This window comes from Camelus dromedarius, chromosome 2 (assembly GCF_036321535.1).
Source record: "Camelus dromedarius isolate mCamDro1 chromosome 2, mCamDro1.pat, whole genome shotgun sequence".
Classification (NCBI taxonomy): domain Eukaryota; kingdom Metazoa; phylum Chordata; class Mammalia; order Artiodactyla; family Camelidae; genus Camelus; species Camelus dromedarius.
The window spans coordinates 61483735-61499577 of NC_087437.1; the positions used below are offsets into that span (position 1 = coordinate 61483735).

General features: G+C 44.0%; 1 protein-coding gene across 11 annotated transcripts in view; it reads right to left on the minus strand.

The window, feature by feature from the left end:
* Positions 1 to 578: 578 nt before the first annotated feature.
* RUBCN (rubicon autophagy regulator) overlaps positions 579 to 15843 on the minus strand; it is a 56812-nt gene continuing 41547 nt past the window's right edge. For 7 of the 11 annotated variants that reach the window (XM_031454434.2, XM_010994438.3, XM_064494244.1 and 4 more), the window contains 10 exons: positions 14822 to 14896; positions 8741 to 8801; positions 7864 to 7996; positions 7072 to 7217; positions 6414 to 6478; positions 5691 to 5929; positions 4879 to 4940; positions 4266 to 4419; positions 3592 to 3685; positions 579 to 3365 (listed from right to left, as the gene is read on the minus strand). In XM_031454434.2, coding sequence (XP_031310294.1) covers positions 3187 to 3365; positions 3592 to 3685; positions 4266 to 4419; positions 4879 to 4940; positions 5691 to 5929; positions 6414 to 6478; positions 7072 to 7217; positions 7864 to 7996; positions 8741 to 8801; positions 14822 to 14896 — 1208 coding nt within the window. In that variant the 3' untranslated portion in view covers positions 579 to 3186. The remainder of the gene's footprint in view (positions 3366 to 3591; positions 3686 to 4265; positions 4420 to 4878; positions 4941 to 5690; positions 5930 to 6413; positions 6479 to 7071; positions 7218 to 7863; positions 7997 to 8740; positions 8802 to 14821; positions 14897 to 15843) is intronic. The other 4 variants (XM_010994443.3, XM_010994444.3, XM_010994441.3 and 1 more) reach the window with 1 other exon arrangement.

Genomic DNA, 15843 nt, shown 5'->3' on the forward strand with positions numbered 1-15843 from the left:
TGACTCAGAGAGAAAGGAGTGAAAAAAAAACCCTAAATTTTCAGACCAGGGTGACTAATGGTTAGTTTGGGGAAATGTGATATTGATGTTGGTTTTAGGCATACTGGCTGGAGATAACCAAGGGACATCGAAGGGAAAATGTTCAGAAAGTTGCAGGGTAGAGCCAGAGCTCCAGTGGGCCAGAGGCATGAAAGAGAAACTCAACAGCCTGTTGTTCACAGAAGGGGGAACTGAAGCATCCAAGACAATTTGAGTGTTGTGGAGAGGAAGATTCACCTTGCTTTAAGTGACAGTTACATCAAGGGGATGGGTAGAGGCACACCCCATGCATCGGAAAGGATTGTGTGCCACAAAGTCTTTCACACACGAAGAAACAGAAATCTAGAGAGGTGAAGTGATCTGCTCAAGGTCACACAGCACGTCAGTGACGAGGTATTCCAACCTGCTTTTCCTGACTTGTAAGGTCCAGTTTTCTTTGCATTATAACAGAGACTTCCTATATTTTCAGACATGCCTGCTTTACAGTAGACACTCAATACCATTTCCTGATAGTCAAGGCAGGCAAATAAAAGGCAGAATTTCATTTCCTTAGTTTATTAAAGATGACAATGAACTGTTAGGCTGTGTATAAATTACAGCAAATAGAAACCCAGTTCAGAACATGAGTTTTACACACACAAGAACACTTCCATTTAGGCTCTCGCTCCTTTTATGTTAATTCAACCAAAGCTCTAAAGCCTTGGCAGAGAAAGTCACTAACAGCCTCATTTAAGTGGAAATATTTGCCTTCCATTCTTCTGCTATGTCTTGAATTTTGTCTCACCTTGGAAGCAATTTTTCTCCCTGTATTTATAGAAAAGAACACTTCTTCCCTCCCATTTCATTCAGAAGGAACTCTCTTCAGTGCATTCAAAGCTTCTCCCTACAACAACAGGAATTCTCAGATACTGATAAGCTACAAAGTGCTTTCAAAACATCCCATTCCCTTTCCTCTCTCCCCCTATAAATAAATAAATGGATATTTGGACAGTGATGATAGCAGAGTGTCAGGGTCACTAAAACAGATATGCAACCTAAAGGGATGGGGTAGGGGGGATGGAGAAGAGTAAGTGAAAACCCGGGAGCATGTGAGATTGTTTCCATCCTTTGATCCTAAGCTAATGTGAAACAGGCATGACAACAAGGAGAATACGTCTTTCCTCCAGTGTACTGACTTGGAGTAAGGAGTTGTATTTGTAACTTAAACCAAAACTGGGGGTAGAGGTCACCATTCTCACAAACCCCTTGGCCTGCGTCTGAGGCCTATTCCTCAGTGAGACGAGTTTCACAGGGTCATCCCAAAGCTCTTTGAAGGACAAGGGAGCTTCTAGTTCACCCTTCAAAACTGGGCTGGGCGGGAGGCTGGGACTTTCAGAGCCCTTTGGTCTCACCCATGAACCGAAGGGAGAGCAGCCTCAGGGTCTCCCAGCCTGATGTAGCCTTCAGATCCCAAGTTCAGGGCACAGGGACCAGCCACGTGGGTCAGTTCCTCGCTCCCTCTTGCGCTGGCAGAGACTCAGCTCTGGCCACTACTCTACTGCCCCTTCTATTTCCTGGGAGGCTCCTGGCTGCCGCCATCTCAGCCACCCATCGGCTTCCACCAACCTCGTGCAAACTTCTGTTCAGCTTCCTGGGGCAGCACCCCACCAAGTTTTTCTTCTAGCAACCAACTATGGATAGACAGGTACACAGAAAACAGTCAGTCCCAGAACAAAAATGCTGTGAGCTTTAGTTCACAGAGCTGCCAGCCCTTGGAGCAGAGACCCTGACCAGTGTCCTACATACAGGTCAGGGGCTACAGCAACTTACAGAACACCACAAACATGCATGCGGTCTCATCAAAAACTCTTCTCATTAAAACACACATTTAAAAAGGGGATGTATGTGTGTGTGTGTTAAAATTAGTAATAAGAAAAGTGTGAGTGACCATACAACTATCATCAGGCTAAAGAGTTAAGTGCATCACTGGCATAAAGGCTCTTGTTATCCCAAGAACACAGGAACACTCACACGCACATCCACAAATTGTCAAGTTGTCTAACACCATGAATAGCAGGAAGCATTTTCCTCAACTCTGACAAAAGAAACTAAGGCAAGAGATCAGCCACCAGGGAGGGTCCCAGCTCTGTTGCAGGAAGGGAGGGAGAGCATGGAGTTGGGCCAGACTTTTACTAGGAACCACAACGACCATCTAACAGAGGACACAGTGGTAAGAGACCCACTGATAAGATGGTGGATGGGGTTTGTCCTCGATTTAGGATGGCGTCAGGGACTTGCCTGAGCTCAAAAGGTCAAACCTGTCCCAGAGCAATGTTGACTAAAAAGGACCTTATCACCTAAGAGAGGCCAACAGCTCCCCCAACTGAATAAATGTTCCTTGAACAACAGAGTTGTAGCCAAACCTGTGCTCTATGTAGGGCTCCTAGTAGGCCTGGCCTAAGCATCAGTCCTGTTCTTTGTGTCAAGTCCACCAGGGGAGATACAGAAAGGCAGCTGGTGACACCCTCTATGCCTAGACGGAATATTTCAAACAAGGAAGTCATGACTGCCTCCTTGAGGTCTCTGAAGATTCCAGGGTAGTAATAACGCTGCTTTTATGGCCTCAAAAATACCTATATAAGCTGGACAAAACACCCACGATGTAGTCCCATTCTCTGCTGCTTCTCCTCAGGGCACAGTCTGACCCTATTCCAGGACTGGGAGAGAGAAAACTCCATCCTCCTGTTTCAGCAGCAAAGAATTGAGTTTGCCGAGAAAGGCCTGGCTCAGAAGCTCCAGAACTAAAACAAAATAAAACTGGAAATGATACTTGAGATGCAGCTGACGCCAGATCTGGTCCAAGTGGAGAAGGCCATGAATGTCAGAAAGAATTGGGTCTCACCGTCCATTCCCCTGAAGAGGTACCAGAAGTTTCACATGCGTCAGTTCTGATGGAAATTCCTGGTACTGACAAATTGTCACAACAGACTGGACCCCACCAACCTAACAAAGGTTGACTATACATGGACAGTAGACAGGTCATAAAAATAATAATGATGATAATAATAAAAAAAAAAAAAACCAAGTGTGGAAAGTCCTTGGAAAGGTGGCTCAGTTCTGCACTATGTGTAACCCTAGCCCCTAGAAAGAGCATTTTACGTGCTTTCTTCAGGTGGTCTCCAGGACGGTGGCCTCCAGGGCCAAGGCTTCGGTGGGCTCCTCCTCGTAGTCTGACATGTAGGACTCCAGGCTCTGCTTGGCCAGCAACTCCCGCCGGGCCTGCAGCCGCTCACACCGGGGACAGCTTCCAGACTTGAAACAAGCTTTATGGTAACACGCTTTACACTCTGTTCAGGTTGGAAGGGGAGAGAGAGGAGAACAGTTTGTATTACCTCAAGCTGGAAACAAACACTGCCACAGCCCTGCTCACCACCAAGGCTTGGTGCACTCGTGGTGTAACACAGGGAGTTGCTGGATCAAACCAAACTCTGCTGACAGGGGTGGCTGACGAGAAGTAAGTTAGCTTTGTGTTCCGTCTTGCTTGCCCACTCCACACCGGGCACCAGTCCTCACCTTCACAGGTCCGGCACTTGTGGAGCTCAAAGGGAAAGATGATGTCATCCCCATTCTGACAGAACTCACAGATGAAGCCCTTGGCTTGGCAGAGCTGGGGAGGAAAGGGACAGGCAGCAAAATGAGGCAAAGCACACCAGGAACTGGCACAAGAGGGTGAACGCAGTGACAGGAGGGCAAGATATAAATAAGACTCAAATTATTTCATCCATCCTCAAAAATACTAAGAGAAAAGGACATGGAGTACTTATTATTACCTTCATTTTAAAGACAAGAAAATCGAGGCTTGGCTCAGAGAGGGCAAAGTATTTCCTTTGGTCACAGTGATGTAACTGTGATGGAAAATGATAAAGCCAAGACCCAGTCCCTCTCCAGATTCTAATCCAGGGTTCTCCTCCCACATCATGACAGTTCTCCACAGAAGGCCTGCTTAGTCCTGCCTGTTTTCCAGGAGAAATGCCAGCATCAAACCCTCTTCTAATTCTAGGTTCTTTAGGTATGGATGATTTAGCTGTTCACCAACCCAGGGAAGAGCAATCCTGTCCAGTTTCTCTCACAGTGTTTGACAGACCAATTCAAATTCTTGGAACTAAATGGCAAGAACCCTGGATCCACCCTCCTCTTAATATCCCTAGGCAAGGGCCCAGCAGCCTGCCAGAGCGAGAGTTTCTTACCATGCATCGCTCTACGTGGGCAGCCCCCGCCCTGGTGAGCTCAGCCAGTCGGGGCCCCAGCTCCCCCTTCCTGGTTGCGGTCAGGTCATTGAGTGAGTATAGGTGGAGATCCTCTGTCAGGTGGCCTGGAACTGTGTCAAAGGAATCCAGAAGCCTACAGGAAATGAGGGGAAGTGGGTGGAAGCAAAGAATGAACACTGTGTGCAGTCCATCAGAGTAGAAGGATTTCTATTCAGAAGCACTATAGGGAAGGGAGGGCCCTAGGCAGAGGTGATGAGGGTGGGTAACACTCAGCCAGCCCAGGGCACCCCAACCCTCCACACTACCAAGCGTCTGGATGGCGGAAGTGACTCTATGCCCTTCTGCAGAGTGATTTGTACCAGCATGCAGAGAGTGGTGGGCCTGCCCTGGATGGAATAACCATACATTTCCCCTTCCAGAGAGAAGGATGCAGGCATAGTTACTGCTGTGGGATTCTCACTTACTATTTCTAGAATTTTCTGCAAGATCCCCCTACTCTCCTTCTTCATATAACAAGGGCCAACTGCTGGGACATGTTTCTTTCAGAGACATTAACTCAGCCAAAGGCCTCTAACCTCCACACAAGACTTACTCTTTGGCCAGTCGGCATGTTTTGAACATGTTCTTCATGTGATACAGCTGGATTCGTAGTAGCTGAAGAGAAAGACATAGTAGTGGGTGAGGGTATGAAAAGGAGAGAAACAACCGTTAGGAAGCCCAGTTCACCTTTAAGCCTTGGGAGTCTGAAAGCTTTGCAAGTGGCAGCCTGAGCCCAGACGGTCCTCCATACCTGTAACTCAACAATTCCCTTCAAAGTTACCTCCTGTCACTCAGGGGAGGTCCCTCTGCTAGGTCATTCCACCCAAATCACACACACAGCTGAGAGCCACCGAGAAGTCCAGTATTCAAATGTCCCACCTGATACCCTATTCTCTGTTCAGTAATGTTTTCAGTGAAGGCAGAAATCCTGCCTTTGCCATCAAGTGCTACCTATAGCTTTGGAGCTGACTTGCCAGGTTTGAGACTCTAACTAAACAGATACCTCAAAAATGGCAAGAGAAAGTACGCAGAGAGGGGGAGGGTATAGCTTAGTGGTAGAGTGCGTGCTTAGCATGTATGAGGTCCTGGGTTCAATCCCAGGTACCTCCATTAAAATAAATAAATAGACCTAACAATCTCCCCCCAAAATTAAACAAACAAAATAAGATTTGAGACATATAACCAATCAAAATATACAAACCTTAAAACAAAAAAAAAAAGTACACAGAGAAAGTGAGAATGATGGGATGGTTACAGCTCTGACATGGTGACAAACAGAAGTGTGGTGATCTTCATAAAGCCTCTGTGAACAGAGGGAGGGGATGAAAAAGGTCATCTATGATGTAACCTTTTCAAGGGTCTTACCCGGACTTGATTGAGCAGCTTGACCTTCCTGTAGAGGGCGCTGTTGATGTCCTGCACATTGAAGAGAGGATCGTTCCAGATCTTAATGAGGAGGTCCTTAGAGAAATTGCTGACGTAGTACTTGCTGAAATCCCACTTGCGCAGGACGCGGCTGGGGATAACCATCTGGGCATTTTCGTGGCAGCACTGACAGAAGTACTTGCCCAAGTACTCACAGTACCGCAGCCGCTTGATGTAGTCTGGGAAAACCACAAAGTCAAAAGGTCAGATGTGGCTTTCCCATCTATGAGCTGGTGAGGCAGCTCTGCTGTTCCTTTTGAAAGGGGAGGAAGGGACGGCCGGTGGATTCCAGCCACCTCTGTTTGAGCTCCCAAAGCTGGCAGAGACCCACAGAGAGGGGCTTGTGATTTCTGTGTCCCAACCTGGAAGCCATGGAGGAAACAAATGCTGCCAGAGTTGGTAAGATCCAGCCTCTGAGAACCTGGCTGAAAGTACACAATTTTCTCCAGTATATGATCCTGGTAATGTGCTCCCAGGAATCATCTCCCTCTGATGGCCAGTGTTCTTGCCTAGTACCACCCCCTCCCCACCTCCAGGCTTTCCCTACCTCTTTCCCTTCCCCCACGTCACCTCCTCTTACTACCTCTCTGACCAGCCCCCTCGCCCAAGTGTGTGAGACAGTAGACCCCGGGAGGCAGTATGGAGGTCAGAGAAGATGCTCACCCGGGTCAGTCCGGATGCCACATCCTGCACAGCGGTAATTCTGCTTGGCCACAGCGATCTTCCTCCTGAGGAAACGGGAAGGAGAGGGGATTGGCAGATACCAGCTGCATGAGGCCTCTAAGATGTAAAGGATGAGGATATAAACATAGGGCTCTTATAAACATGGGAAGAGAGGGGAATTCACCCTTCTTTTCTTTTTTTTTTTAGAGTGAACAAAATGAACCTATTGGGAGAACCAATTCAAACCAAGGATTGTAAGGTTAGAATTTAGGTCTAGGAAGCAACTCTCCCCAATACATTTCTGTACAAATGTAAGAGATGAGAAATAATAAAGAGGAGAGGAGAGAACAAGAGGAAAGAAAAGCATCTATCCATCTTAAGAGTGAAAAAAGACCCAAAAAACAGCTCATAAAACTATTGGGAGGAAGGTGACAGGTTGGGAGGCCAATGATAAAAGACCTCATTTCTGGTTAGCTCTGGGAAGGAATGAGAGGACTAAAAGTAAACCTTGCAGGCAAGATGGATAATCCTCTCCCTCTGCCTTTTCAAACTGTGTGGGAGGTACGGCTGGAGGCAGAGACAAGAGGGTGCGGGGATAGCTCTGACAATCCAAAAGAACGTATCTGTTTTCCAAAGGGCATAGCCACTGACTACTCACGTTGGGGCTGGATGAACATTAAAAATGATCTGAGGCCGGGGAGGGGCCCATTCCAGGTTGCCACGAACACGAATGCGCAGCTTATAGATGTCAGCATGCTGCCCGTCATCTGGTGAGATGGGCAGTGAGTCAGGGATGGGCAGGAGCTGCATGAGAAAAGCACAGGGTGATCTAATATGGACAGTCTGGGGGAATACATATGCATGACTCTCCCGGCCAAGACAGAAGCATAATTAATGAAAGATATATCAGGAACACCAGAAGCAAGGGCTTCAGGGAACCTTGGCCCTCAAAATAAATGACAACGCACCAGGCTACTAGAAGTGAAGGTCTTGGGTTCCAAGGCTCAAAAGGAACAGAAACAGCATCCCAGTGTGGTGGCACCCACTGCTAATGCTGTCCCTGAACCCATCCCGGTACCCTTGGTATGCCAGGGTGCCTCATGCCTTATTCAACTTCAGGTCAAAGAATAATCTGAATAGTCACTTTTCCAGTGTCTCAAAGGTGGTCACAACACAGGAGTGCTGTCTCCCGGTCTAGTGAGCAGTCACGTGGAATAAGGCCAGTGAAGGAGCCATTAGCTCCTGTTCTGACAATTGCGGGAAAATGCAGGCAGGCATGCATGCAGTCACTTATTCATTCCATACATTTGCAATGAATGGCTTCTGTGAGTTAGGAATGCAACACATAGGCTCATTCTAGACTGGGGACATGTGACAAAGGAGATCATATCAGAAAGGCTCAGTCTCCTGGGGCTGGACAGTGGGCAGAGGAAAGAGCTGAAGAACCCACCTTCTGAGGGGCATCGTGCTCTGGAACGAGCCACTCCAGCTCCGAGGCGGCTGGGAGCTGCATCCCCTCAAACTGCTTCAGGAGCCCCATGGCCACCGCCTCAGCAGATGTGGAGTGCAGGAAGGAGTGGGAGCTGAAAAGGAGAGATGCAGAAAGACTGAGCACAGAGAAAAGACAGGAGGACGGGAGCCCTCCCTCCAGAATGTGATACCACATACTGTGATTTCTGGGCTGAGAGAACACTCACAGCACCCCCAGTCTTCTAAGCCTCCTTTCCCATCGTCTTCAGACACATGTGTATAGTGGGAAAAACACTGGTTTTACACTTCTGTGATTTAGCCTCAAATCTCACTTACTAGCGTTACATGGCAACACTAGATAAGAATTCTGTATCGTATCCTTTTTCTAAATTTCAATTTTTTAAGTGCAAAATGGAGATGATAACACCTGTTTACAACATAGAGTGAGTAAAACTGCTTTGTGGACTACAAAGACTGCTGCTGCTCCCACACAGGCTACTATTTTCCCTTGGTCACATCCACTATGGGAGCTGTTCAGTCTGATCTCATAATCAGAAATCATGATCACTGTTCTCTCTTTGGAGCCCTGACCTTAATTGGAGTTAGCAGAGAAGGAACAATCCACACTGCAAGCTTTGCCTCCACCAGAGCCCACCCCGTGTGAACCCATGATCTCTCTCCCCTTGGCTTATCACTGTCAAGCAGGACCATCACTTGGCCTCTCTGTGAATTCAGATGGCTTCACCCCAGAGCCTTTCCCACCCATATGCCAAGAACTGGGTTTGTTCCTCTACATATCCCTAAGGTTTTGTTTGTTTGTTTGATTGATTGATTGATTTTTAAAAAGAAATACTTACAAGGACTGGGAGGAAATGAAGGATTTGCTGTTTGAGGGCGTGCTCCTTCTGATGTCAGCATCTAAATGAAAAGCAGAGTTAAAGGGCACAGGGAATGGAAAGGCTAGTAATGGAAACCATTCCAAGCTACTGGCAGCTAAGCACTCGGGGTAGCATCTAGTGCTACGCTCTATGCAGGGTAAGGAGCAGAGTCCAGGTGAAGCTCTACATATGATTTATAGTCTGGCTCTGTTCAAGTCACAACCAGGCTGAATTAGCGACACTATGCACAGCACTGAGAAGGTCAAAGTGGCTACAAATCTAGGTGGAAACACAAACTCAGATTTGGTGCCAAACAGTGTAGGAGAAAAGGAAGCATCCTAAGGCACACAGGGACACACACCCTCTACCAAGCAGAAACACAAATTACTCCAACTTCTCCCTCATTCTCTAAATCTCAAGCCCTCTTAGATGATAAACTCTCAGAGGCAAGAAGTCTATCTGTTTTTTTTTTTTAATGTCAGAATGAGTGCCTAACACAGAATTTAGATCATGGAGGTTATTCATTAAACTTATGTGGAATTGAAACTTTGCTTCTAACATTTGACCACTATTGCTATTCCTCCTGCGTGTGAGAAGTCTTCCATATCCTTAAAAAAGTTTCATGGAAAAATTTCCTTCCTGTGTGGTGGCACAGGAAAGAAAAGAATTTCTCGATGGCTTGGCAGCTCCCTGGAGGTAAACAACAAATTTTCATGGAGCTATTCAACATGACCTTTCCTATAGAACTCAGGCATAATTACAGTAAACTATGGCAGACTTTCCAAAGCCTATTTCTAATAAAGAATTTTGAAGAAGATTTCTAATTATGATATGCCTGAATCTCCAGAGACCTCATCTACCCAAATACTTTTGATGGGGAGAATATGAAATATAGCAGTCACGTTCAAGAAAGGCAGACAGAGCCCATTCAAGTCATGAAAACAAGACTATTCTGCTGAGTCTCGCCCCTCACTTCCTTTGATGCCCACTGAAAAGACCTTTTTTTTCTTAATTAAACCTACGCAGTGATAATCTACTGCATTTATGCCCCTCAACAGAGTGCTAAGTGTATATGACATCACTCTGCATTTGGCGTGAGTAGCTCAATTGTTCCTATTTCCTCTGTATATACATACTTTTGTATGTACCATTAGATTACAGTAGTTCCTTGTGAGGAAATGAGACTGTGTCTAATTCTTCTGCTTGGCCCTAAAATACTTAACACAATGCTCTGTATACAAGTATATACTCAATATTCCTAACAAATCAATGCCTTCAAAGCTGTAAACCCAAGTAAGAGAAGAGAACTGAAATCTGTCGGTTTTCAAGTGCTCTCTAAGCACAGAAAAGCTTAGACAGCAACAAAATCTTTGACTAGTAAATAACAAATCCTATTTTATTTAACAGAGGAGTTCATGTATATCATATTTTCTGTCTGAATTTGCAGCACCCAAATCCAGTTCCCAATACACTGCTAGTTGTCTATTCCATTCTAAATAGTGCTAGCTAGTGGAGGGGAAAAAAAATCTAGGCAATAGAAGACTTTCATAGATGACTGGGTTTGCAACGCCAATGTGAGTTAACACTAAACTGCCTTGGACTATATGTAAGTCTTGCCTTGTCCTTATAACCCTCACTGTTTCTTACCCATAATAGGTTTTCAGAAAATATTTCCTAAATAAATGATTAATTAGCTTAAGAGTCAAAAGCAAATTTCAGCCTATTTGGAAGTGACAGATAAGGAAAAATGAGAGAAAATCTTAGACAGATATCCTTGAAAAAAGAGCTAACCAATGTAGTTACTTCAGGGCCAGGCTAGAAAAGAAAACACCACACCAGAGGGGTGAGGTGGTTGACAATTCATGATTGCTGAAAACCACTGTCTTCATAAAAACTATTTAGCAGTTCTTCATCCTCACAGAAAGGAAATCTTTTTTTTTCCTTTGAGAGGATAAAAACAGCCTCTCTTCTTTGGAAAGTAAAGTCATACTTCATTATGTTTCTTCTTTTTTACCAGAGGTGCAATGACTTCCTAGCTCATTATGAATACTTCCAAGACTGCAGAAGAGTACACAGGTTTGGACACCAGGATCTCACCCCAAGAGTGAAGAGGGAGAGGCAGAGCTTGATATCAAAAGAGACATGACACCTGTCACTGGTCAGTACCATGACAGACCTGTGGGCACCAGGCCTCTGCTGCATCCCAATGACTCTCCAGTCAGTTCCAGCAGATGATTAAGCTAATGTGGCTGGAACACTAGTGGAGGATCTGGATAAAAGTAGATCAGGGCCTAAGATAATTAAGGAGTAAAGAGAGAAGAAAACAACCCAACTGAGTGGATTAAATGTACACCAAATGGGAGCACTTTAGAAAGAAGTCTAAGAAGCTCTCCTTCCAAATGGAAGTTAACATAATCATGAAAGTTCTTATCATTTCTTTGACAAGAACTGATTTCAAAGGCTTCTGATGCTTTAGACAGGACAAGGTTATTACTACTGACTAAAAAAAGATCGAAGATAAAAAAACAAACAACAAAAATAATGACATGTTGAGTTTTTGCATGTCCAGACATTGGTATTGGGAAGATCAGAGAAAAATTGATTAAAACCCTGGAACTCTAGCAAAATCTGTACATTTTTAAACAAAATAAGTGAGGCACAAGAACAGAGTCAATTTCAGAATTTACCGGCTGATTTGATGTTGGTTTCTACCTTGTGTTTCTTTTAGCAGATAAGGTGATACCCAACACATTCAGAAATCCAACTCTAATGAATTTTCTGTAACTGCTGACTCAAGAGGAAACACTTTAAAATGGAGAACCATAATCATTCTTGTTTTAGAAGGAGACAAAAAAAATTTTAAAGGGGAAGGTGGTGAGGAGCAACTGATTACCTTGAATTGGATACAATTTAAAAACTTGTCAGAAAATATAGTTCATGAACTTTCCTCTTTATATATTGTGCCAGTTATCAATTTATTGCCTTTCAACTCCAAACCTGCCCTTCTTTGTGTTTACTCTGTGATAATGGAACTGGACTTGAAAACACTGATCTTTTACCAGCTGGCGTGATGTTAAGCTTCGTCGGTAGAGGGCACTGGAGGGACACTGGAAGACGAAGGGGTTTCTCTCGCTGGTTCTGGTGTATTCCTCCAGGCAGACTCCTGTAGTGCAAGTGGCTTTCCCCTGGGTAAGTATGGCTTCAGAAAGCCTTGCAGCAGAGCGGAGGGCCACTGGTGGTACTTCTCATAAATGGCTTCCCTTGGACCTCTTGGGGAAAGTTCACAGCAGGTGCTACAGGCCTGGCACCTCTCATGAACCACTTCCCCCAGTACCCCTTGAGTTCTGAGGTATAACACTTCCCTCAGGGCAGCTCCTCTAGCACCGCAGAGAATGGCTTCCTGGTGAGGGCTGCTGGCATGGCACCTCTCATGAACAGGGTCCCCCGACACTCTCAGGGCAGTGCTACAGCTTCAGAGAACTTCACCATCCAGTGAGCCAAGAGGTCTGGATCTCAGCCGTGGAGATATGGTCCTCTTCTACATTTGCTCCTTCCCTGGAGGCTCTATCTCAGCCCTAGGGATGGTGACTGCTGCCTGTACTGCTATTCCTGTATTCTTCAGAGTTCTCTTTACTCTTTATGAGCCAATCTCCCATTATTTCAATCCTCCATTATAGTAAATTAAATTTTCCCTATTCAAATTATCATTTGGTTTCTGTCTCTTGATTGGACCCTGTCTAGATACATATGCAGAAGACTGAAATTCTAAAAGAAGGAAGATTGAAATTTTAGAAGAAAAGGATGAAGGGAGGGGAAAAAAGAACAATAAAACCCTAAAACTAAAGAAGTTGAAAAGACTGGAGTTGGGAGCCTATGAATGATTACATATCAATTTGGCAGATAACCAGCAGAAGAAACAGATGAAGTGAAAGAAGCCAAACACAAAAGATCACGTACTGCTTGACTGCATTTATATGGAATGTCCAGAAAAGGCAAATATACAGAGATAGAAAGCAGATCAGCAGTGGACTGGGGCTTGAGGAAGAAATGTAAATTAACTATAAATGGGCATGAGGGATCTTATTGGGGTGATGAAATGTTCTAAAACGATTACGGTGATGGTTGACAACTTGGTAAACTTACTAAAAATTAGTGAATTACACACTTAAAGTGGGTGGCTTTTGATATGCAATTATTCCTTAGTAAAATTGTTTTTAAAAAAGGAAATAGATGTTAATGACTATGAAGTTTTCTATGAATAAGCTTTCTATGATCACAAGTTTATATCCACTTTACTGCTAAGAGAAAGTAACTTTCAAATCTATTTCCTTCATAAACACTTCTAGTCCATAAGGTCTTCTTGATGAATTAGGATCTAAGAAAAATGATTATATTAAGCAGAGTATTACAATTATACTGAGTATTTATCATAGACAATGTCCATACTATGAAGCTTAAGTAATTTTTCCAAGGATGCTATGGATTCTGACCTCCTCTAATATCATCCCAAGAGACTCTTCAATAGCATAAATCACTGAAAGTGATCAAAAAGAAAAGCGTCTGCAAAACTCTGGACATGATCAGGACACAATCAAGACATAATGAGAAGTACACTAACATTTTTAAGGAAGAATTTGGCACCAGTAATAAATTTGATTCAAGACCAGAAACTGATGAAAAAAGAACAAAAAGCAATAAAGAAATCTAGAGCAGAGAAAGCTGAATTATATACCATACTTTCACAACTGGGAATCAGTGTGTAGAAAGAAAGGAAAAGTCACTATTTTGGAGAGAGGCTTGTTCTGATTGCTTTCCCTCCAAGCCCTCAAAATGTGTTGAGATTGTGGGTCACAAGAAAAAGTGGTTTTTCAGTTGAAAAATATTTCCTATTCTTGGTGTATAAAAAAGGCTTTAAAGCTCCCAAATTGGGGGGAAAAGGGATGCTAGGAAGACCAAAAAAAAGGAATGTCTTACGGTTAAAGCAGACTGTGCTTTAACGGAGAAGTGGCCGACAATAAATGCACCTGCAAAGGACTGTAGTTGTAAACATATTAGAAACCAGTTTAAAAGAAGGGGGAGGGTATAGCTCAGTGATAGAGCATGGGCTTAGCATGCAGGAGGTCCTGGGTTCAATCCCCAGTACCTCCATTTAAAAAAATAAATACATTAAAAAAATACATAAATAAACCTAATTAACCCCCCAAAAAACAAAAAAAAAAGTGACTTAGGATTGTTACTTCTCAAGCAAGGAGAGACTATGTTAGAATAAATTGCAACAGTTCAAAAGTAGAGAAAAAGGCACCCAATTACTTTTATTTCTCTAAAGCTTGATTGAATCTTACACGTATAATTATTTCAAATTCTAGTGGCTGACAATATCAAGTTAAAATTAACTGTTAATTAAAATCTAAAATTAATAAAATAATTAACTCTTAATCAAATGAATAAATGTCCTCAGCTTTATTGTTTGTGTATGTTAAAGCCACTTTACTCAGAAACCTTCTACTTCCTTTCAGTTGACCCCACCTACAGAAAGCCTACTTGTTTGGATCACAAAGCAGTTACTAAGTCCAAACATCTGCAGCAATAAATCCTAACTGTATATAAAGTACATAGAAGAGACAGCTTTCTGAAAGTTGTCTCTGCAAATTCAAAACTCTAAAGAGACACTAAACTTCATACCATTCTGTCTAACTTTTGCTGTCTGAATGTAACTTAGCTATAAGTTTGAACTGAAATTTCTTCACTTGACCATTCCTTTCTAAACTGTACACTACCTCCATCAGCCACAATGACCACCGAATCTGTAAGTATCACTGTAGGGAAGGATCAACAAGGACCATCTCAGTGAGGGGGGTTGCTGGGGTCATATGAGGAAGAAGAAAATGAGTATCTGAATGTTCCTGGCCGGCTTAAGTCCAGTTTTCCCTAGATAGTTCTCCAGACCCTGTAGTCCTCATAATTCTGACAGGTGTCACACAATACAGTATACACAAAAGCTGGTACAAACATTCACACACATGCATGTATGAGCACGCCCACACTTCCAGCACAAGCTACCTGAAAACATCGAGGCCATTGACACTGAGAGTCCATTCTTTGACATGTGAGTCAGGTTAGATCCTTCGCTACCATCTGTGTAATAATGATTATAAAAAGGGGCCCTTTAGTATTCAGACAAAAAGTAAATTGATGAGAATGACAGTTCCATACCACATGTTTCTGGAATTAAGATAGGCTGGGGCCTGGGACCCTTTGCTGCAGTGCTCACACTAGGACCCAGCAACAAAATGCAGAGAAACTATAAGGGGCTAAAAATAACTGCATGCATGCTCAGTTGCAGCCAATCATGAACAATTAAGGTACAGAAAGACCAAAAACCCAACTGCCATTTCTGAGGTGTCGGGAACAAAAGCAGGGCACTGCACATGATCCTTGCACACAGCACCACCAAGGGGGTGGGCAGACCACCTAAGCCACTCCTCCAGCTTGACCCCTGACCTGCCGCTATGCTACCCTCTCCTCATTTAAGAGACCAACTTGCCCCCACTCAGAGAGCAAACAAGGGCACCTGTTACTTGTTTTCGCTCCTTCATGCTATAGCCCGAGTCCCAGTAAAGCCTTGCCTGATTTTCTCGTCTGGCCTCTTATCAATTTCTATTAAGGAGACCAAGAACCCTGGTTGGTAACAATAGGAATGTCTTTTGTTATTCATAATGAGCCCCTTTCCATTGTATCTGAGTTTAAGCTAATGAGATGACTCATGAGGGCACCCAGATAGCTCAGGATGGGGCTGGTTGCCAGAAGAAAAACCTATTAGATGATTAGAACTTTCAGCCCCACCCCAAGAGGGAGGAGGGGCTGGAGACTGGATTCAATCACCAAGGGCCAATGATTTAATCACTCGTGCCCACATAATGAGCCTCAATAATGATGAGGTTTGGGAGGACCCCCTGGTTGGTGAACACATAGATGTACTGGGAGAGTGGTACATCCTGACTCTGTGGAGACGAGGTTCCTATGCTCAGGACACTTTGGGACCTTGCCCTATGTACTTCCTCTTCATGTGGCTTTTCATTTGT